Source organism: Bos mutus, chromosome 25 (assembly GCF_027580195.1).
Source record: "Bos mutus isolate GX-2022 chromosome 25, NWIPB_WYAK_1.1, whole genome shotgun sequence".
Taxonomy (NCBI): Eukaryota; Metazoa; Chordata; class Mammalia; order Artiodactyla; family Bovidae; genus Bos; species Bos mutus.
Window position 1 is genome coordinate 27,988,944 of NC_091641.1, and position 19,334 is coordinate 28,008,277.

The 19,334-nt window shown below is 47.3% G+C and overlaps 1 protein-coding gene across 1 annotated transcript in view; it reads right to left on the reverse strand.

The window, feature by feature from the left end:
* Positions 1–3,708: 3,708 nt before the first annotated feature.
* BMERB1 (bMERB domain containing 1) overlaps positions 3,709–19,334 on the reverse strand; it is a 145,773-nt gene continuing 130,147 nt past the window's right edge. Inside the window, exons 3-6 of the mRNA XM_005906335.3 lie at positions 17,639–17,712; positions 9,712–9,826; positions 8,315–8,397; positions 3,709–5,764 (exon numbers count right to left, since the gene is read on the reverse strand). Of these exons, the coding sequence (XP_005906397.1) occupies positions 5,652–5,764; positions 8,315–8,397; positions 9,712–9,826; positions 17,639–17,712 (385 nt within the window). The 3' untranslated portion in view covers positions 3,709–5,651. The remainder of the gene's footprint in view (positions 5,765–8,314; positions 8,398–9,711; positions 9,827–17,638; positions 17,713–19,334) is intronic.

Here is a 19,334-nt window from a genome sequence, read left to right on the forward strand (position 1 = left end):
CCTAAAACCCCTTCATAAATATGCATGTATCCTTAGCTTAAAACCTCCCCAGTTTTGCTGCTGGGAAGGCACTGCTTTGGGAAATATCCCCAGTGTTCTGTGTTGTTCAGTCAATAAGTTGTGTCTGACTTTTTTTGCGACCCCATGGACTTCAGCACACCAGGCTTCCCTGTCCTTCACCATCTCCAGGAGTTCGCTCAAATTCATGTCAGTTGAGTTGGTGATGCCATCCAACCATCTCTTCCTCTGTCACCCCTTCTCCTCCTGCCAGCATCAGGGGCTTTTCCAATGAGTCGGCTTTTCACATCAGGTGGTCAAACTATTGGAGCTTCTGCTTCAGCATCAGTCCTTCCAGTGAATATTCAGGGTGAATTTCACTTAGGATTGACTGGTTTGATCTCCTTGTGATCCAAGGGATTCTCAACAGTCTTCTCCAGCATCACAATTTGAAAGCATCAGTTCTTCAGCACTCAGCCTTCTTGAAGATCCAATTCTCACATTTGCACATAACTGCTGGAAAAAACAAAACCATATCTTTGACTGTATAGACTTTTGTTGGCAAAGGGATGTCTTCACTCTTTAATACACTGTCTAGGTTTGTAATAGCTTTTCTTCCAAGGAGAAAGCATTTTTTGATTTCATGGCTATAGTCACCATCAGCAGTGGTTTTGGAGCCCAAGAAAATAAAATCTGTCACTGTTTCCCCTTCTATTTGCAATGAAATACGGTACTGGATGCTGTGATCTTAATTTTTTGAATGCTGAGTTTTAAGCCAGCTTTTCCACTCTCTTCTTTCACCCTCATCAAGAGGCTCTTAAGTTCCTCTTCACTTTCTGCCATTAAAGTGGTGTCATCTGCATATCTGAGGTTGTTGATATTTCTCCTGGCCATTTTGGTTCCAGCTTGTGATTCATCCAGCCCAGCATTTAACATGATGTACTCTGCACAGGAGTTAAATAAGCAGGGTGACAGTATACAGCCTTGATGTACTCCTTTCCTAATTCTGAACCAGTCTGTTGCTCCATGCCAGTTCTAACTGTTGCTAAGTCTTGTCCTGCATACAGGTTACTCAGGAGACAGATAAGGTGGTCTGGTATTCCCATCTCTTTAAGAATTTTCCACAGTTTGTTGTGATCCACAGAAAAGATCCATAGTCAATGAAGCAGATGTTTTTCTGGAATTCTCTTGCTTTTTCTATGTCCAGTGGATGTTGGCAATTTGATCTCTGGTTCATCTCCCTTTTCTAAATCCAGCTTGTACATCTGGAAGTTCTTGGTTCAGGTACTGCTGAAGCCTAGCTTGAAGGAGTTTGAGCATTACCTTGTTAGCAGGTGAAATGAGCACAATTGTATGGTAGTTTGACCATTCTTTGGCATCGCCTTTCTTTGGGATTGGAATGAAAAAATGACCTTTTCCAGTCCTGTGGCCACTGCTGAGTTTTCCAAATTCACTAACATACTGAGTGCAGCACTTTAACAGCATCTTCTTATTTGTTGCAAATAATAAATCTTTCCTTCTGATCTTTGGCTTGGTTGTGTCTACTGACTCAACACCCAGCAAGAAGAGAACCCAGTTTTCAGATACAGTTAAGTCACCTGCATACAAAAGATCAAGTTGCGAACTTTCAAAGATGTGAATGTGGAGCCTACTAATGAAGACCTGATGGAATTGGAGGCCCAGAGAAAGGACAAAGAGAGACAAGAGGAAAAGGAAGTAACTGAAGAACCAAAGAGATTCATGATGCAGAAAATGGCAAGGTTTTCTTTATTTGTGGTACAGGACCCAAACACAGAATGATAGCCAATTTTATTAGTTGGGTACCTAGGTTTACCTTGTTGGACTACAAAAAATTGGACTTATGAGCACACTCTAGGAACTGAACGTATTCATATGTACCAATGAAGTACATATGAAGACTTACTGTGCCAATAATAGGATTTGTCTCATGGTGTTGATGTGAAAGGCAAGTGAGAAAATGTGCATACATGCTCAGTGCACAGCGACAGACTTTCAATAAATGTATCTCCAGCTATCATTGTCCCCTTTCCCCAATTAACCCCCAAAAGGAGTGAGTCTGGGGTATGGGACCCTGAGACCTGCAAGTTTTCCCAGCTTTGCAGGCAGCCCTGGGGATCTGGGAGCATATCGAACAATTACTTTCTTCTGCTCTTCTGTGAAAACCTCAATAAATGATGTGGGGTTGTTGTTTTTTTTGTTGTTTTTTTTTTTTTCTTTATTAAAAAATCAATAGCAATGACAGGAACATAAGTTAGATGTACCCCAGAGCTCAGCAGGTGTACCAGAAGCAGGATTTTTATGAGGGTTTTGATCTTTTTTGGCTTGTTGGAGCGGTGAGTGACTGCTGTCTAATTGGTCTGAGGTCAGACCTTCCAGACACACATTTTGTACCAGGAAGGGAGAGAGGTAGATCCTTTTCAGCCTGTTTATTGAAAGAATGGGGAGCACCTGCGTAGTGGGTTAAATAGTGTCCCCCTGAAACCGAGCAGGACCCTGTGCACCTCCTGGGCATGGAAGCCTTTCTGTCCCATTTCTTGTTTATAGGAAATAGATCCCAGCTTCCATGACCTTCCCTGAGTTCCAAAGGGCAGATTGGAACTGTTGCTAACCAGGGAAGGGAGGGGACGCAGAGACAAGAGAAGAGCAGCCCTGAAACAATAACACAGCCTTGGGGGCAAGGTCCTGGTTCTGGGGTACACAGGGGATACACCTAACAGTATCTTTGAGCTCTTTACAGAACTAAAACTCCTCCAAAATGGAATATATTAGCATTCTCCATTCCAGAGAAGACCACCTGAGGCCAGGTTAAAGGAACCAGAGAAGCTCATCAAGAGATTACCTGAGATTAAGAGTGTAGGCCCTGCACACACCTAATCAGCAGCCCTACCCTTGAGTCAGTGCTATAAAACACAATTTTTGAGGGCAGGAGCCCACTGTGCCCCCCTTTGCCTGGCAAAGCAATAAAGCTATTCTTTTCTATTGCACCCAAAACTGCTCTGAAACTTGATTCAACACCACTGCTCAGAGGCCGAGTTTTCAGCATCAGCCCTGCCCCAAATTCATGGCCACTTGCCATCTCAGAATCTGAACTTATTTGGGAACAGGGTCTTAGGAGAAGTTGCTAAGGTAAGGATTGTGATGCGATCATCCCAGATTTAGTGTCACACAGGCACACGGTTGAGCTGTCCACTCTCTGTGCGTCTCTAATGTAACTGCGCATGCTCACTCAGTCGTGTCCAACTCTATGCGACCCCGTGGACTGCAGCCTGCCATGCTCCTCTGTCCATGGGATTCTCCAGGCAAGAATACTGGAGTGGGTTGCCATGCCCTCCTCCAGCGGATCTTCCCTACCCAAGGATCGAACCTGGGTCTCTTACATCTCCTGCATTGGTAGGTAGGTTCTTTATCACTAGCGCTACCTGGGAGGGCCCCTAAATCCAATGACTGGTGTCCTCACAAGAAGAGAGGTCCAGAGACACAGACAGAGGGGGACTATAGAAAAGGTAGAGATTGAAGTGATTAAGTCAAGGATTACCAGGGGCCACCAGGAGCTGGAAGAGGCAAGGAAGCATTCTTCCCAAGAGCCTTCAGAGAGAGCACAGTCCTGAGGACACTGGCTTCTGGCCTCCAGAACTGTGAGACTATCAATTTCTGTTGTTTAAACCCCGCTGGTTGAGGGAATACATTATGGCACCCCTAGGAAGACTGGCTTCGTGCTTGGTCTAGGGCAGTGTCCCCTGAGGCCAGGTGATGGTACTGGCAGTGACCTGAGAGAGCCTCTTCATCTTCAGAATAGACAGGAAGTGGTGAGCAGGCTGAAGCTTGGACTGAAGCAGAAGCACATCAGTAACAGAGTGGGAGGGCTTGGGAGCATGCTCCCAGCCAGGAGGGGCCATTGCACTCCAAGATATTTTGTGTCAATTCCAAAGCCGCTGTGACTAGAGAGACCTTCACTTCTTTTTCTTTTTTTGATTTACAAATATTTTGAAAAAATGTGACCCATGTAATGTGAATCTTACTTCTAGGAGTCTGTGCTAAGGAAAAATCAGAAATTCAGATGAAGTTTCACCCAACACCCCACCCCCTTCTCCACCCCTCAGGATGTTTATCCTGACATTACTTATAAAACTGAAAAACTAGAAACAGCTTAAAAGTTTAATATGGAGGGTCTGGTTAGATAAATTACAGTATATCCACAGATGGATTACTAAGCAGCCATTGTAAATATTTATGAAGTGTTTAATGTTTACAAAGAGCTTTTAATGACGTGGCAGAATGATAGTGATCCTATGATAGGTGGGAAAAAAAAGTTATAGAACGGTACAACAGAATGCCAATCATGAAAAAAAAATGCATAAAAAAAGACAGAGAAGACATATGCCAAAATGTCAGAGTAAGTGGAGAAATATTGGGAGTTTAAAAAAACAAACAAAAAAAAATTTTTTTATACTTTTGGTACTTTGTAAATGATTAACTATGTACATGGGTTACTTCTATAGTCAAGAATAAAGTAAAAACTTTAAAAATGCTGTGTACGTGGTTTCCAGTTTTATTTTCTCCAATGGATGAGTGCACATCAGCGAATCTTGAGTTACGCTAACTACTTAGGCCGGTCATGACACACACACGTACAGAGAGGTCACATGGGCTGTGCCGGGCTGGCTGTAGCAAATGTACATCAAGTTACACAGGTGGAATTTTTCAGGCTGGTTAAAATACACCACCGAATGACTGGACACAGTTGGGTCAGGCCGCCTCTCCCGCCTGCCGCTGATGTTTGCAGAGGTCTGTGTGTTAGGCCGGTGAGTGGCGCCCTGCCGGCACACCATCCCGCCGGCGGGCCCCGGAGGGTGGAGAGTAAGTACGTCTGCTCTGGGTCTGTTCTCATCTTCCCTGGCCTCGGGTTGGAGCTCCCAGCTCTCTGCTACCTCTTCCAAGCACTGGGTGCGCTCCAGCCGGGGGAGGGGATCCCCACACACCTGGAACAGATGTTGCAAAGGAAGAACCAAGAGCAGACAGACACAGTCCTGATGTGAGCCGCGCCCAGACACCGGAGGGGAGGAAGCGGGAGACGTGACGACGACCACACACAAGCTCAGTCTTTCCAGATGGGCCCTCTGTGTCTCCACAGACATGTGGGCTACATGGAGCCCTCCAGGGCCCAAACCCTGGGAGAGGAAAGAACGGGGGGGACAGGACCGTCTGGGGCAGCCTGACAGCAGAGCTAGGAGAGCAGCTAGGGGAAGCGTCCAGCATGGTGCTGGACTGCTGAAAAGTCACACCTGTACACACCTGGGGATCATGCCCCTCTCCCAGTTCATTCGCACGGTGGGTGAGATACAGCTAGCTAGAAGTGGAGATAATACTTTTTTCAAGGGAGGACCTTTCCTGGTGGTTGGATAAACAGGGAGACAGACTCCTGGGTTCGGCATGCTCTGGGGAGGGCCATGCGACGGTGAGGGACTCCCTATTGCTACACTCTGTACAGGGCGGCTGGGCCCTTGGCGGCGGTCACGGGCTTGCCTTCAATCCCTTCTGCCTTGGAGAGCTCTTGGGCCCCGGTGAAATGGGGGCTCTGAAGACAAGAGGGTGGGAGGGGGTCCCCGTGGCCCCGGGGGCACCCCGCGTGGGGGCTACATGATGCTGCACTGGGCGGCCCCGCAGCAATCCTTGATGAGCGCCAGCCCCGTCTTGGCCACTGTGGGCTTGCTAGGCGGGGGGTCTGCTTTCTTCTCTGCTCGGGAGCCTGCAGCAAGGTAGGAGAGCAGGGGGCAGGGCGGGGAAACAGGAGAGAGGCAGAGGTGAGGTGAGGAGAGCCCTGACCATCTGCAGCCCCAGGTCCCCCCCCAACCCCGGCCAGGCCCCGCCCCAGGGCCACACAGGTCAAGTCTGGGGAGCTGACATGCATTTTATATGGTCCTGGTGACTGTTCCCACCTCCCTGGAGGTCCAGCGGCTTTCAGGCCTTGGCTTCTAACTACAGCTTTTAGCCCTTCTCCTGTTCTGTTCTCCTCACCGTTGTTATCTGCCAAGCCCAGCACCACGTCTGGCATCCAAGAAGTATTTGACTGAGAAATAAGAAGTCACTTCAACCAGAGGGCTACCTTTCAGTTCTGGAAAATGCTCACTCGTTAGCACTTCAGATACCCTCGCCTCTCATTCTCCATTCTTGTTCCCTCTGGAATGCCTCTTAGATGTCCGTTTAACGTTATTACTCTTACCATTCCATGTTTCATAACTTCCCTTTCACATTTCCCATCTGTTTGTCTCTTGGTGCTGCATTCCGGGGTAATTTTCTCAGCTCTGTCTTCCAATTATATGAATCCTCCCTTCAGCTGTGTCTTTGTGTTTAATCCATTGAGTTTCACTTCAGTGGCAATAGTTTCTTTTTTTTTTTTTTGCCACACAGCTTGTGGAATTTTAGTTCTGCAGTCAGGGACTGAAGCTGGGCCCTTGGCAGTGACAACACAAAGTCCTAACCCCTGGATCATCGGGGAATTCCTCAGACAGTAATTTTTTAGAAGGCTAATTCTTTGCTAATTTACCTCTTCTTTTTTTTCATAGCATCTTACTATTTCATTTTGAGTATTATTCCTTCTTTTATCTCTTTAGTCATTGTAAACACACTTATTATCTCTTAGATACTCTCTTATTTCTGGTTCATGGGAGGACAGACATTCTCTTTTGTTTCATCTACGGACTCCTTTCATGGTGTTTCCATTCTTCATGGGTTTTAAATTTTTTATTGAGAGAGCATCTGCATAGGAGTTGTTTTTAATCTGTGGGCTGTGTTATGGGAGCTGAGGGGTCTCTGTTGAGCAACTTTACATTTGCTTTGCTGGGGTTCCAGAGATTCCACTGGTTTTAGATTAGTTTTAATTTTTCAGCTTGGGCTTCCAGCCCACATAGATGATGTATATTAGGACCCAACACTTGCACGTGGTACAGGCTTGGTGTTTTGAATTCTGGCTGGAATTCTTTTTTCTATCCATAATCTTACACAGAAGACAGGTTTCCTTGCTTGTTTCCTTTTCCACTGTTCTACTGTTAGGTAGAGTTTTTCTAATTTGCCTTTCATGGAAGAGACAGTCTACTGAAGATGCTGGATTTAGGCAAACACCATGTGCCTCGTGACTTTAGGGGCCTGCAGAAGGACCAGGGCTCTTCTCTTTCTTTATTCCTTCACACAGTACAAATGTGTTTTCATGGAATATCATCAATGGATAGTTAGGGAAAAACTGGGTTTGTGGCTTCAGCTGGTAGTGGAGGCTTCAGGGTTTTGTCTTCCTAACAAGACTGTCCATCGTTCTTCCTGTGATAACCGTTCATGCCCCTGTGGCTACAGGGGCAGAAAATCACAACTCCCCAGCCCTTCGAGGGGCCTAGCTGGTGGGAACGTGATCCAAGAAAGGCTGGTCAGAATCTTAGATGTTTAGATACCAGTTATTGCCTTGCTTCTCTGCTAAGTTATGGTCCTGGATTTCTGGCCCCAGGAAGGCCTGTGTAGGAGGAGGAAGTGAAGCTAAGATGACAAGAGGTGCCAAGTGGATAACCAGAAGGAAAGCAAAGGTGTCTAGTCCCTGGAGCCCTGGCTCCCACTGCTCTTTTTCCAGCAAATCACCTTTTATTGCTAGGGCCAGTTTGAATTGGGCACCCATTTCTTATTACTTAAAGTGGCCTCACTGGGCCAACAAGGAGAAGGCAGTTCCTATCCAGCAGGACTGGTTATCACTTTAATATGCTCATGGGTATTGGAAGCCTACAAACAGTGGTCAAGGGCACAGCATTTCCCAAACTTATTTCACCCAGAACCCTTTTTGCTTTGAGTATCTTGTGAGGCTGGTATTGTGAGAAGCAAACTTCTGCCTTTGTTCCTCCAGCGATTCCAACTCCAACAGAGGCCAGAGCTTCCTGAGCCTTAGTTCCCACCTTCTTGCCTCAGTGGCCACCCAACTCCTTCTATGAACTGTACCAAATCATATGAGCAAGGACTAGCTCCCAGCACTAGCTACACAGTTTGCAGGACTCAGTGCAAAACGAAAAGGCGGGGCCTTTTGTTGGAAAATTCTTAAGACTTCCAAGACAGCAACAGCAGGACATGCAAGCAAGCACAGTGCCCTTCTAGGAGTGGGGCCCTGGGCTTCCTCACCCGTGAAGCTGGCCCTGCCTGCTGCCATCCTGTGCTCAACTTTGATCTCTAGAAAGCATTTTTGTTGTGTCCCCTTGGCTTCCAGACCTCATTTAAAATTTCCTTTTCTCTTGGATGCGGGAGGAGAAGGAATAGTGTATGCACTCACTGGCTGAAGATTTGGTTACTTTGTCTAGAGGTTTTAACTTGATTCTCAGAAAATCGGCCATTTCCTTATCTTCTTCTTGCTCCCTGTGAAGACAGATGTGTAAAGACAGGAAAGAACAGTAAGCCAGGAGAGCATCAAGGAACCGATAAAATGAGGCAAGAGTGTGGGATCACGTATCAGACTTATGGATGGTGCGTGTATGTTGCTGTGTGTTATATGTGGGTGGTGCATACATGCTGATGTGTACTGGGTGTGACTGGTGCACGTGTTACGTGTGGATGGTACATGTGCGTTACATGTGGGTGGAACATGTGTGTGATGTTTTGTGTGTGGGTGGTGGGCACATGTTGTTCTGTGTGTACAGTGGTGGGTGTGTGTTGTTTGATGAATCTAGTCTGAAGCAGAAACACATGTCAGTGATGGAGTAAATGCCCACGCCCGCTGGTGTGAGACCCTAAGGCAGAGGCAGGGGCGTTAGAGGACCCAGCCTCCCTACCAGACATTTAGTGAGCAGGGCAATCCCTCTCCTAATCCTGCACCTTTAAGTTACCCTAGACAAAGTATGTGGCAGGTCTCAGAAGGCAAGCCACCTCAGCTCTCCCAAGGGTCACCAGAAGCAAAGCCAATGGTCCGAGCCTGGCTGAGCTGGGCACAGTGCATCCTAGCAGTCTTGGAGGACTCGGGAGGTCACAGAGAATTAAAGGGAAGTTGTCTTCTGGTTTGGAAGAGGCCCGTTGAGCCTCTGCCCTGTGGATGACTCTCAAGATTTTGCTCTAGCACAAAAAAACTCAAGAATCAACACTGGCATCTCTCGTGCCCTCTGGTCCCCTGCAGAGACTTCAGGAGCACTGCGGCCCCAGGGCCCATGGTTGACCAGATCAACGGGGCAGGGGCGTCTGCAAATAGGAGACCCCGAAGACTAGGGAGGGGCATCAGAGGCCCCCAGGAGACAGGAAGGGAGAGAACAGAGCTGGGAAGTGTGGAGGGTGGGTGAGGAAGCAAGTTAGGACAGAGGGTGGAGTTTCTGTAGAAAAGGATAGAAGTTTCTGGAAAAGGTGCCTTGACGAGTTGGGAGAAAGCTCAGTAAAAAGAAGGTGTAGGAAGCTCTTCCATGTGCTCTGTGATGTAATTCCTCCCTGGTCACCTTCTCAGATGACATTCACTTAAGATCCACAAGCCTTTGCAAAACTTTTTGAAGTTGGATTTAAATTTCTCTTGAATAGGCCATGGGGCCTTGGGCCAGAAGGATTCATCTGGATCTAGTGTTTGGGAAGTATTTGGCCAGGACACATCGGTTGCAATGCTGTGAGTCTGGGAGCAGATGACGGGCTTTGGAAGGAAGCTGAGCTGCATTCTAACAGCCCCAGCCCTTCCCGGGGGACATACTGCCCACTTACCTTAACCGCTCAACCTCGGCGTCGTCCACCAGGAAGTCTCTCTTCTGCACCAGTTTGTGGATCTTCTGGATGAGCTCATCTTCTCTCTGCTTCTGCAACTTAGTTTTTTCTTTTTCTGGGAAGAAGAACACATTAGCAGAGACAGTTTCAGTGTAACTGAGTCCGAGGGGCCAGGGTTGGAATCCTGGCTCGACCATATAACTTGCTGGATAAACCTGGAAAGGCAACTGGATTGGTTCAAGCTTGTTTCCTCCTCTGTAAAATACACAGTAAGGCTTGAATGCAAGAGTGCAGGGATCTTAGTAAATGACTTGGTACAGAGCTGGCCCGTGGTGGATGCTTACTAAATGATATTGATGCTGCAACGGGGTCCTGAAGAAGGCTGAGGGGAGAAGGGCACAGGCGGGGTGCAGGAGGTGACTACTCTGTAGTGAGGCTTACCCAACCCATCAGACGAAAAGCACCCACGCTTTCCCAACCTGTTCTAAATACCAAGGGCTAGAGCATCATAGCAGAGACAAAACAACGAAGGCTGGACATGAAGACTGAGACAACCAGGAGGGCAGAAACTTAACCCTGCATTGGCTCCCTCTGCTCAGACCCCTTCAGAAGATAAAACTCAAGGGGCAGCTTGTCCCTCTGCCAGTTCAAACTGTCACTGACTATTTCCTCTAGACCTGGAGGTAGAACCAGAGACAAGGAGAATATAATATTTAGGTTAGAGAGAAAATCAGTTTCTTTCACTAATCAGAGGGGAGCAAGGAATTGGGATCTAGCAGCCCCTGTATTCCTGCTCATCGCTGTGCTGACGATGGTAGTGGGTCCCGAAGTCTGATTCTGCAAATCACTCGTCAGCATCATAGAGCCTCCTTGCCCTCTGCAGTTGGATTAACCACAGCGTCCCTGGACTCAAGGAGTGATGTCACTGTCCTTTCCAAGTTACCAGCAGCAGCCTTCCAATACTCCCCTGTCCTCTGCCAGGGCCCAGATCTTACACCAGCATCACGTGGCTATGAGTAGAGTCCCCAGGAACTCACAAACCTCCCTCCTCAAGCTATTCATCCCCACTATCTCTTGCCAGTTCAGGCATCTCCCAGTCTCCCCACATACTCAGATGCAGCCCTCTGCTCAGGGCCCTCAGCCCCTCCATAAACTCACAGGACAGGCTACCTATTCAAAGGGGTCTATCCCAGCTTGCAAACCAGATACTGACCCAGGTCTCCATACCACCAGCCAGTGCTGTTCACCTGCTTGTGTGTATGACGTACACTTCTGGCCAGCATCTCTCACCTGCCTCCAGGTACTACCTACCTGCCTTAAGCCCCAACTACCTACCTGCAGGCTCCACCCACCTACCTGTAGGCATCACCCATTCACCTGCTGTATCACTCACCTGCCTACAAGCATCACCCATCTGCTTCCAGGCACCACTCACCTATTTACTGGTACTTTTGTGCCAGTCACCTATCTACTACTACTTCTGTTTCCCAGCATCACCCACCTACTTGCCAACTTTATCCCCTGTTGGCATCACACATCTGATTCCTAGTATCTCCATGGGCTTGCTGATGTGACCCTCCAACTCGCTTCTCATCTCCTCCAGCACACCTCCTTAGCCCAGGCCACCATCATCTCTCCCTGGACCATGCCGTGGCCTCCTAACTGTAGACTAAGGTGGTCGTTAGACTTTATCACAACTGGGAGACCTCGCCATAGGATCACAATCCTGGCTTGATGCCCCAGCTCCTCCTCTTCTTAGCTGTGTGACTCTAGGCACATTCCTCAACCTCTCTGAGCATCCGGTCTCTGAACAGAGACAGTCATAAAGTTGTTGCAAGTTTTAAGAGAGGCTCACTGCCTGGTACACAGTTAGGGTTCATGAACAGTCAGCTACTATTATCATAGGCTCTTATTTTACATCATCACTTTTGCTTCTCCATGATTAAAGTCTCTCTAGATTACACATTTACCAAGCGAAGTACAAAAGAAATAAATACTTACTGAAGGAAAAGCAAGTCTCATGACATAAGAAGCAGGCAAAAGTAAGTGCTTAATAAATGGCAACAATTATCATTGTATTTGTATTACCATGTATTATATTTTCATTTAATCTGGGTTTCTCAACCTTGGCACTACTGACATTTGAGGCTGGACCATTCTCTGTCGTGGGGGCTGTCTGGAGCACTGTAGAATGTTGAGCAGCACCCCTGACCTCTGCCCACTAGATGCCAGGAGCAGCCCCATCTCCTAGCGGTGACCACCAACTGGGTCTCCTGACAAGACCAATGTCCTCTGTGGGGCAGATCACCCTGGTTGATGGTTGAGAATTACTAGTTGAATTCTTTCCAACAACTCTATGAGGGAGACACCATTTTTATTCTGTTTTTTTTTTTTTTTTTCTGAGACACTATTTTTATGTCCAAGAGGAGGGTACCATGGCCTCTACAGCCAAGTCTAAGCATCCCCAGCCCAGAGGGGCTGGTGGTGGCAGGGGAGGTGGGTGAGACGTCTTAGCTTGTCCCTGAGAAACCCTGAGGATGTGGAGGGCCCCAGGTGTTCTCTCTCATCACGCGTGTGTGAAGTCACTTCATGTAGCCTGCCAGGCTCCTCTGTCCATAGGATTCTCCAGGTAAGAATACTGGAGTGGGATGCTATTTCCTTCTCCAGGGGATCTTCCCAACCCAGGAATGGAACTCGAGTCTCTTAGGTCTCCTGCATTGGCAGGCGGGTTCTTTACCACTAGCGCCACCTGCCTGGTAGCTCAGACAGCAAAGAATCTGCCTGAAATGCAGTTAGATCTCTGGGTCCAGAGATTCCCTAGGGGAGGAAATGGCAACCCACTCCAGTATTCTTGCCTGGAGAATCCCTTGGTCCGAGGAACCGGGCGGGCTACAGTCCATGGGGTCACAAAGAGTCAGATATGATTGAGCGACTTTGTCTCATCATAGTCTGCTGAATTGTTTTCTGACCCTGGCAGGAGAAGCATGATTTTCTTGGCCTTTCAGTCCTCTCTTATTATTTTTATTGCTATATTGCTGGGAGCATTGGGTTGTTTCCTCCTAAACCCACCTAAGTCCATCTAGAAACCTGGCACTGGTGCAGGGAATATGCAGAAATGCTCTCAACAACAAGGAGTCAGAGGACACAGTGGGGAGAGGTGAACGGCAAGGCAGGAGCGGAAAGGGAACTTTAATATCTGCATTTCTTCAGGGAAGTGATTGGGAAGATGCGGTTTCCTAGGAGAATCAGTGGGGGTCGGGGGGAGGACCTGGGCTCTGTTGCTAAGTGACCCATTGACCTTCTGTGTTTCTCTGCAGGACCGCCAATGGCATTTTAAGCAGAACACGTCCTTCAGCGGGGACTGTCCCCTCCATGCCGGTTTAGCATTCCTGGTTTCTGCCTATTGAGTGTCAGTACTGATCTCATGTTTATTTAAACTTTTTTTGAGTGAATTTTGGTATTCTAAATATTGCATGAAAATATGATTGCTGAATTTCTCATGTTTCAGCTGAGCGCCTTTTTCTTCTCACCCTAATCCCAGTCCTAGTTAGTGATACAGCCTAGGTATTGTGTCCACCAAAGACTCCCAACTTCCACCCACTTCCCACCCATGCTCCAGAGGCTGCCATGGCCCCCGGTGAAGCCCCTCTGGCCTGGGGAGGCCTTGGCTGGTCACACCCTGGTGTCTCCTTTGCCCCAGTGCCACCCATGTGTCCTGCTGAGCTAAGAGTGGGCTCTGGGAAGTCTTCCACTCAAGAGAGAGACATCAACCCATGCTGGGCCCATCACAGACCCCTGGGAAGCTGAAAATTGGGATATAGAGTCGGGCTTTTGGGTGGGAAAATCATGGAAGGGAGATGAAGTTGTAACCGAGCAGGGACCCTCTGGGGCCTTCTTGGGACAGACACCACCATCCCCCACCAATATCCTCTGCTTCAGCTCCTATCTGAAATCACCTAGATAATAGTATCTGATGCACATTTCCTGAGTTGTTTTACAGAGGCTAACCCCTCCACCCTCGCCACCAAATGGGACATGTTAACTACTTGATGGACATAAGCCCGTAGCCCCCAGGCCTCCTGAAGCCTAAAGATTGACAGTGTTAACCCCTGGGACACTGCCCAGTGACCTCACCATCACCCAATCAGAGAATTGTGCACAAGCCGATTACAGACCCTGGGATGCCCCTCCCTCACCTGGGCTTCAAGAATGCTTTGCTGAAACCCATAGAGGAGCTCTGGTATTCTGAGCACTAGCTGTCCTGGACGTCTTGCTTGTCCCTGCAATAAATGCTGCACTTTCCTTCCCCACCACCAGGTGGCAGCAGGCTGGCTTTACTGCACAGGGGCAAGTGGGACCCATGTGTGGTTTGCTAACAGTGGCCTTGCTTGGCTCATGTGCTAGAGGGAAGACGTGGAACGAGCTCCAAAATGGACAGTGAGAGACAGCAGGGGCCAAAAATATTCCACGGCTTTCCTGATTCTGGTTCTGAACCCTTGTGAGGTTGGGCTGAGCTTTCTGCCTATATTAGGATAAATAGTACTCCTGTTGTTGTTCCGTTGCCCAGTCGTATCCGATTCTTTGCAACCCCATGGACTGCAGCATGCCAGGCCTCTCTGTCCCTCATCATCTCCCAAAGTTTGCCCACGTTCATGCCCATTGCATCAGTGATGCCGTCCAGCCGTCTCATCCTCTGAAGCCCTCTTCTCCTTTTGGCCACCCCTAATTTTATTTGGAAATACCCTACTTGGGAATAGGGTTTTTGTGGATGTAATTAGTTAAGATGAGGTCATACTCATTCAGATGAGCCCTTAATCCAATAATTAGTGTTCTTATCAGAAGAGGAGATGGGGACTTTCCTGGTGGGCCAGTGGCTAAGACTCTGCCCTCCCAGTGCAGGGGGCCCAGATTCTATCCCTGGTTGGGGAACTAGGTCCCACACACCACCACAAAGATGGAAGGTCCCGTGTGCTACAATGAAGACCTGGTGCAGCCAAAATAAATATAAATTTTTTTTTTTAAAGAGGAGATGACACAGAGATACACAAAGAGAGGAAGCCCACGACAGAGGCAGAGACTGGGATAAGGCAGCTACAAGCCAAGGAACGAGGATTGATGAGAACCATCAAAAGCTGGAAGAGGCAAAGAGGGCTTCTCTTCTCCAGCCCCCAGCAGCAGGATCCTGGTCCTAAAGTTCTATTGTTTTGAAGTAACCAGGAAGGGTTAATTATGACTCCCTGCTGAATCTGTTCCTATCTCTTTAAATCTTGTTTGCTGCTTTTTTTTATTATCAGCATACATAATGGCTTGCCTCAGGGAACTCTGCTGCCTCTGCCAAACTGTTAAACTAAAATAACCCTGTCCACCTGTAGATGGCAGAAAGAAAGAAATTAACACACCCCACCCTGCCTGAGGTTTGCCATTCTAGGAGATAGTTGCAGGAATTAAATGGTGTTTTTGTTTCCTCACCTCCCCCCATCTCTGATCCATAACAGAACCTGACATCCAGGCCCCACATGACGGTTAATTTGAGACGCTAGCCTGCCATCTTCTCTGTCAGCCGGCTCCCAAATAAAGTCCCTTCCCTGTCTTAACACCTTGTCTCGGATTTACTGGCCTATCATGCGGCAAGTAGAGTGAACCTGGACTCCATGTCATCATAACAATCTATTTTAGAACATTTTAATTGCCTCAAGAAGAAGCCCCACAGCCAGACCTGTCACTTCCCCTTTTCTTAAATTCTATTTATTTATTATCATTATTTATTCTGGGGGGCCGTGCCACACAGCATGTGGGATCTTAGTTCTCTAACCAGAGATCAAACTCACAACCCCTGCATTGGATGCCAGGAGTCTTAATCCCTGGACCACCAAGGAAGTCCCGTCACCCCCTTTCAATGAGGGCTGGCTACTCACTGGTGTCCTCTCAGGGCCTGCACAGTGCCTGGCGTCTAGTAAAAGTGGCAGTCATTCAGTCACGTCCGACTCTGTGACCCCATGGACTGCAGCCCACCAGGCTCCTCTGTCCATGGGATTCTCCAGGCAAGAGTACTGGAGTGGGTTGCCTTTCCCTTCTCCAGGGGATCTCTCACTGTAGGCAGATTCTTTACCGTCTGAGCCACCAGGGAAGCCTTGGTAGTTACTCATTAAAGCAACTAGTAGTTGCTCATTAAAGCAATGATGCCAGAAGATTCCATGATCATTGCACACACACTCCTCTTAGAATAAAGTATGTTTGCTATCTTGCGTCATCTCAGGGCATATCCGCAACAACCGTGTGCATGCCTCATGGTTTGTTTCATTTTGCAGACAAAGAATTTAAGGCTCAGGAAATCACGGTGCTCAGTGAAGGTCATTTAGCTGGCAATCCTGGCTTCAAACCCAAATCTCTGGATTTTAAAGTGTTTCTCGGGGGGCAAATGCCCACCTCCGTGGCCAGGGGATATCTGGCAACATCTGGAGACATTTTTAGAGACTTTACAGCATTATAAAATCCAAAAATTGTTAAATCAAACTGTAAGTTGGGGATTGTCTCTATGTTGAGAAGTGTAACTGCCCCCAGAGGCATCTAACCCAGCTTGGATGAGCAAGGAAGGTGTTCTTTGGGAAATGGGTCAAAGAAGCTATGACCTGAAGGATGAGAAGGATGTGTTAGGTTAATGACATGCTGTGCTGTGCTTAGTCACTCAGTACTGTCCAACTCTTTGTGACCCCAGGGATTGTATGCCCTACCAGGCCCCTTTATCCATGGGGATTCTCCAGGCAAGAATGGAGTGGGGTTGCCATGCCCTCCTCCAGGGGATCTTCCCAACCCAGCATTGAACCCAGGTCTCTCACACTGCAGGCAGACTGTTTACCGTCTGAGCCACCAGGAAGCTCAGGTTAATGATAACAATAATAATATATGTGTGCTAAACTGCTTCAGTTGTGTCCAAATCTTGCGCAACCCTATGGACTGCAGACTGCCAGGTTCCTCTGTTCATGGGATTCTCCAGGCAAAAATACTTGAGTGGGTGGCTGTGCCCTCCTCTAGGGGACCTTCCCGACCCAGGGATCGAACCTGCATCTCTCGGGTCTTCTGCATTGGCAGGTGGGTTCTTTACCACAAGCGCCATCTAGGAAGCCCAATAACAATAGTGCTAATTTGTTAAGCACTTAAATAGGATGTTGTTGTTGTTTAGTCGCTAAGTCATGTCTGACTCTTTGAGACCCCATGGACTGTAGCCTGCTAGATCCTCTGTCAGTGGGATTTTCTAGGCAAGAATATTGGGTTGCCATTTCCTTCTCCAGGGGATCTTCCTGACCCATGGATTGAACCCAGGTCTCCTGCTTGGCAGGCAGATTCTTTACCACTGAGCCACCTTGGATGCCTGCTAAGCACTTTGCATGTTTTATCCCCTTTGTCAATCTCACAACAATCCTGACACAGTATGATTGTCCCAGATTAGAGATGAAGAAACTGCGTTGTAGTGAAATAACTTGCTCAAGGACACATGATTAATAAGTGACAGATGTAGGTTTGACTCCAAAATCAGAGCTTGTAACCACCATACTCTACCTATTCCCAAACAGGATAATAAGAGTAATCATTGCTAATATTTGCTGGACTCTTTGGACCAGCCATCAAGCTAAGCACATGGTTTGCATTGTTTCACTCATCACGATGAGATTTATACCCAATGAATTAGGTACTATTACTATTCCTACCCCATTTTCAGAGGAGGAGAGACTGAGTCTCAGAGAGGTAACATGACTTGCCCGAGGTCAAGGAGGTGGGCAGAATTAGGACTTGAACGAGGTCTGCCTCATGTGGAGTTGGTTGAGCCACATGATCGGGAGCACTGAGTTGCAGGAATGAGGCTGCACTAGGGCCTTCAAGACAGGGACTCTGAGCAGCTGTCTGGCGGAGGTGGGGTCCCCATGGTTACCTGGGATGGCGACCAAGTTCTGCAGCTCCTGCTTCAAGTCCATGATGTCGTTGCAGAGTTGGATGTCATCCATCCTGGGGAGAGAGGACACCGTAGGACCACAGGTTACATCGACAGAACATTCTACATCCTGAACACCACCCCAGCTTCAAGCAAAGAGGACTGGAGGGAGGGCTCTGTCCTCTGTAAAGATCACACAGGCTCTTTAGAAGTTTTCCATCAAAAATAACAAGACAAAAACTGCCCGTTCTCCCATGACTCAGGAATGAGCATAGTTAATAACACCTTGATAGAGTTCCTTCCAGTCTTCGCGGACCTGGTTTTTGTTGGCTTACGTGAGTGACTTCATGTCATGGGGTCAGTGTTTTCCTTTTTCAGCTATGTGAAAAGCTTTTAAACATCACAGACATTAACAGCACAGACAGAAAATCTTCCCCTATCCTTTGGAGAAAACCATCGTCAAGGATTTCTTATCTATTCCTCTAGATTAAAAAAAAAATGTTTACTCTTCTATTACCAAATACAACATCGTTCATGTACAAAAGCATTTTACAATTAGCTTTTTTTGTCTTGAGCATATTACTGTGTCAGGACATGCATATCTCCTCATTTTTAATGACTGTATAGCATTCTGATATATTGATAAACAGTAATTTATTTAACCATTGTCCCTCATTCATAGACATTAGACTTATTTCCAGATATATTCTAGCATAGATTACTAGAAATAAAGGAATTCCTAGCAAATTAATTTCTAGAAATGAGGTTGGAGGGTTAAGTGACATGAACCCTTGCATTTTGATAGGAATTTCCAAATTGTCCTCCAAAGGGACTCTGCATGATATTCCCAGCAATAGTGTAAAAAGAAGATCATGCCTATAACCTCAGCAATTGGGTTGTACACACAATTTTGCATTATGTAGTCTAGTTTCATGTCTGTGTATTGCAACATTAGCTCATCTTACTGTAAACGATGTTTGTAATGGCTACCTGGAATTCTACCAAGTAGGTTTATTAGGGTGGTTTTAATTATGCCCTTAATCTTGATTACTTAGATTTTTTTCCAGATTGCTCGTATTGTAGCCACTGTAGGATTAACCTAAGGCTTTTCTTACATGTTGGATTATTTGGGGTGGGAGCTACTGATTCTCAGAAGTAGAACCACTGAATCCAAAGGGTATGACATGTCTATGACCCAAGCCATATTTTCAAGTAGCTTCCCCATTGGGTGTGTTGTGTGCCTTCATTCTGCATGTCTTTATTGAGCATTTACTGTGTTCGCCACTGTCACAGGCTTCAGGGATGTACCAGCCTCTCCTGCCTTCATTACTGAAATTTAATCTGGGGAAACACAAATACAATAAAACATCAGATGCTCCAAAGAAGAGTGAAGCAGGTGGACGGATGGAGTGGACTGGTTTGGCCACATCAACCTTCTGTCCCAGGAAGAGATAGAGAGAAGCATGAATATTCTCAAAGGGTTCATCTGAGTCTACACAGCAAGCGTAGGTGGGACCAGAAGTAGAGATCGACTTGTCCAAGTTCACTGATCTTTCTGCTTACTTCTGGGGTATCTTCATCAAGAACTTGATCTCCATTCAGAAGCGCCATCCTCAGACCAGCTTGGGGGCCCCCTGCCCTTCACTGGCCAAGACCGCCCAAGTAACCCACCATCCCAGCTTTCAGGACAAGTGGC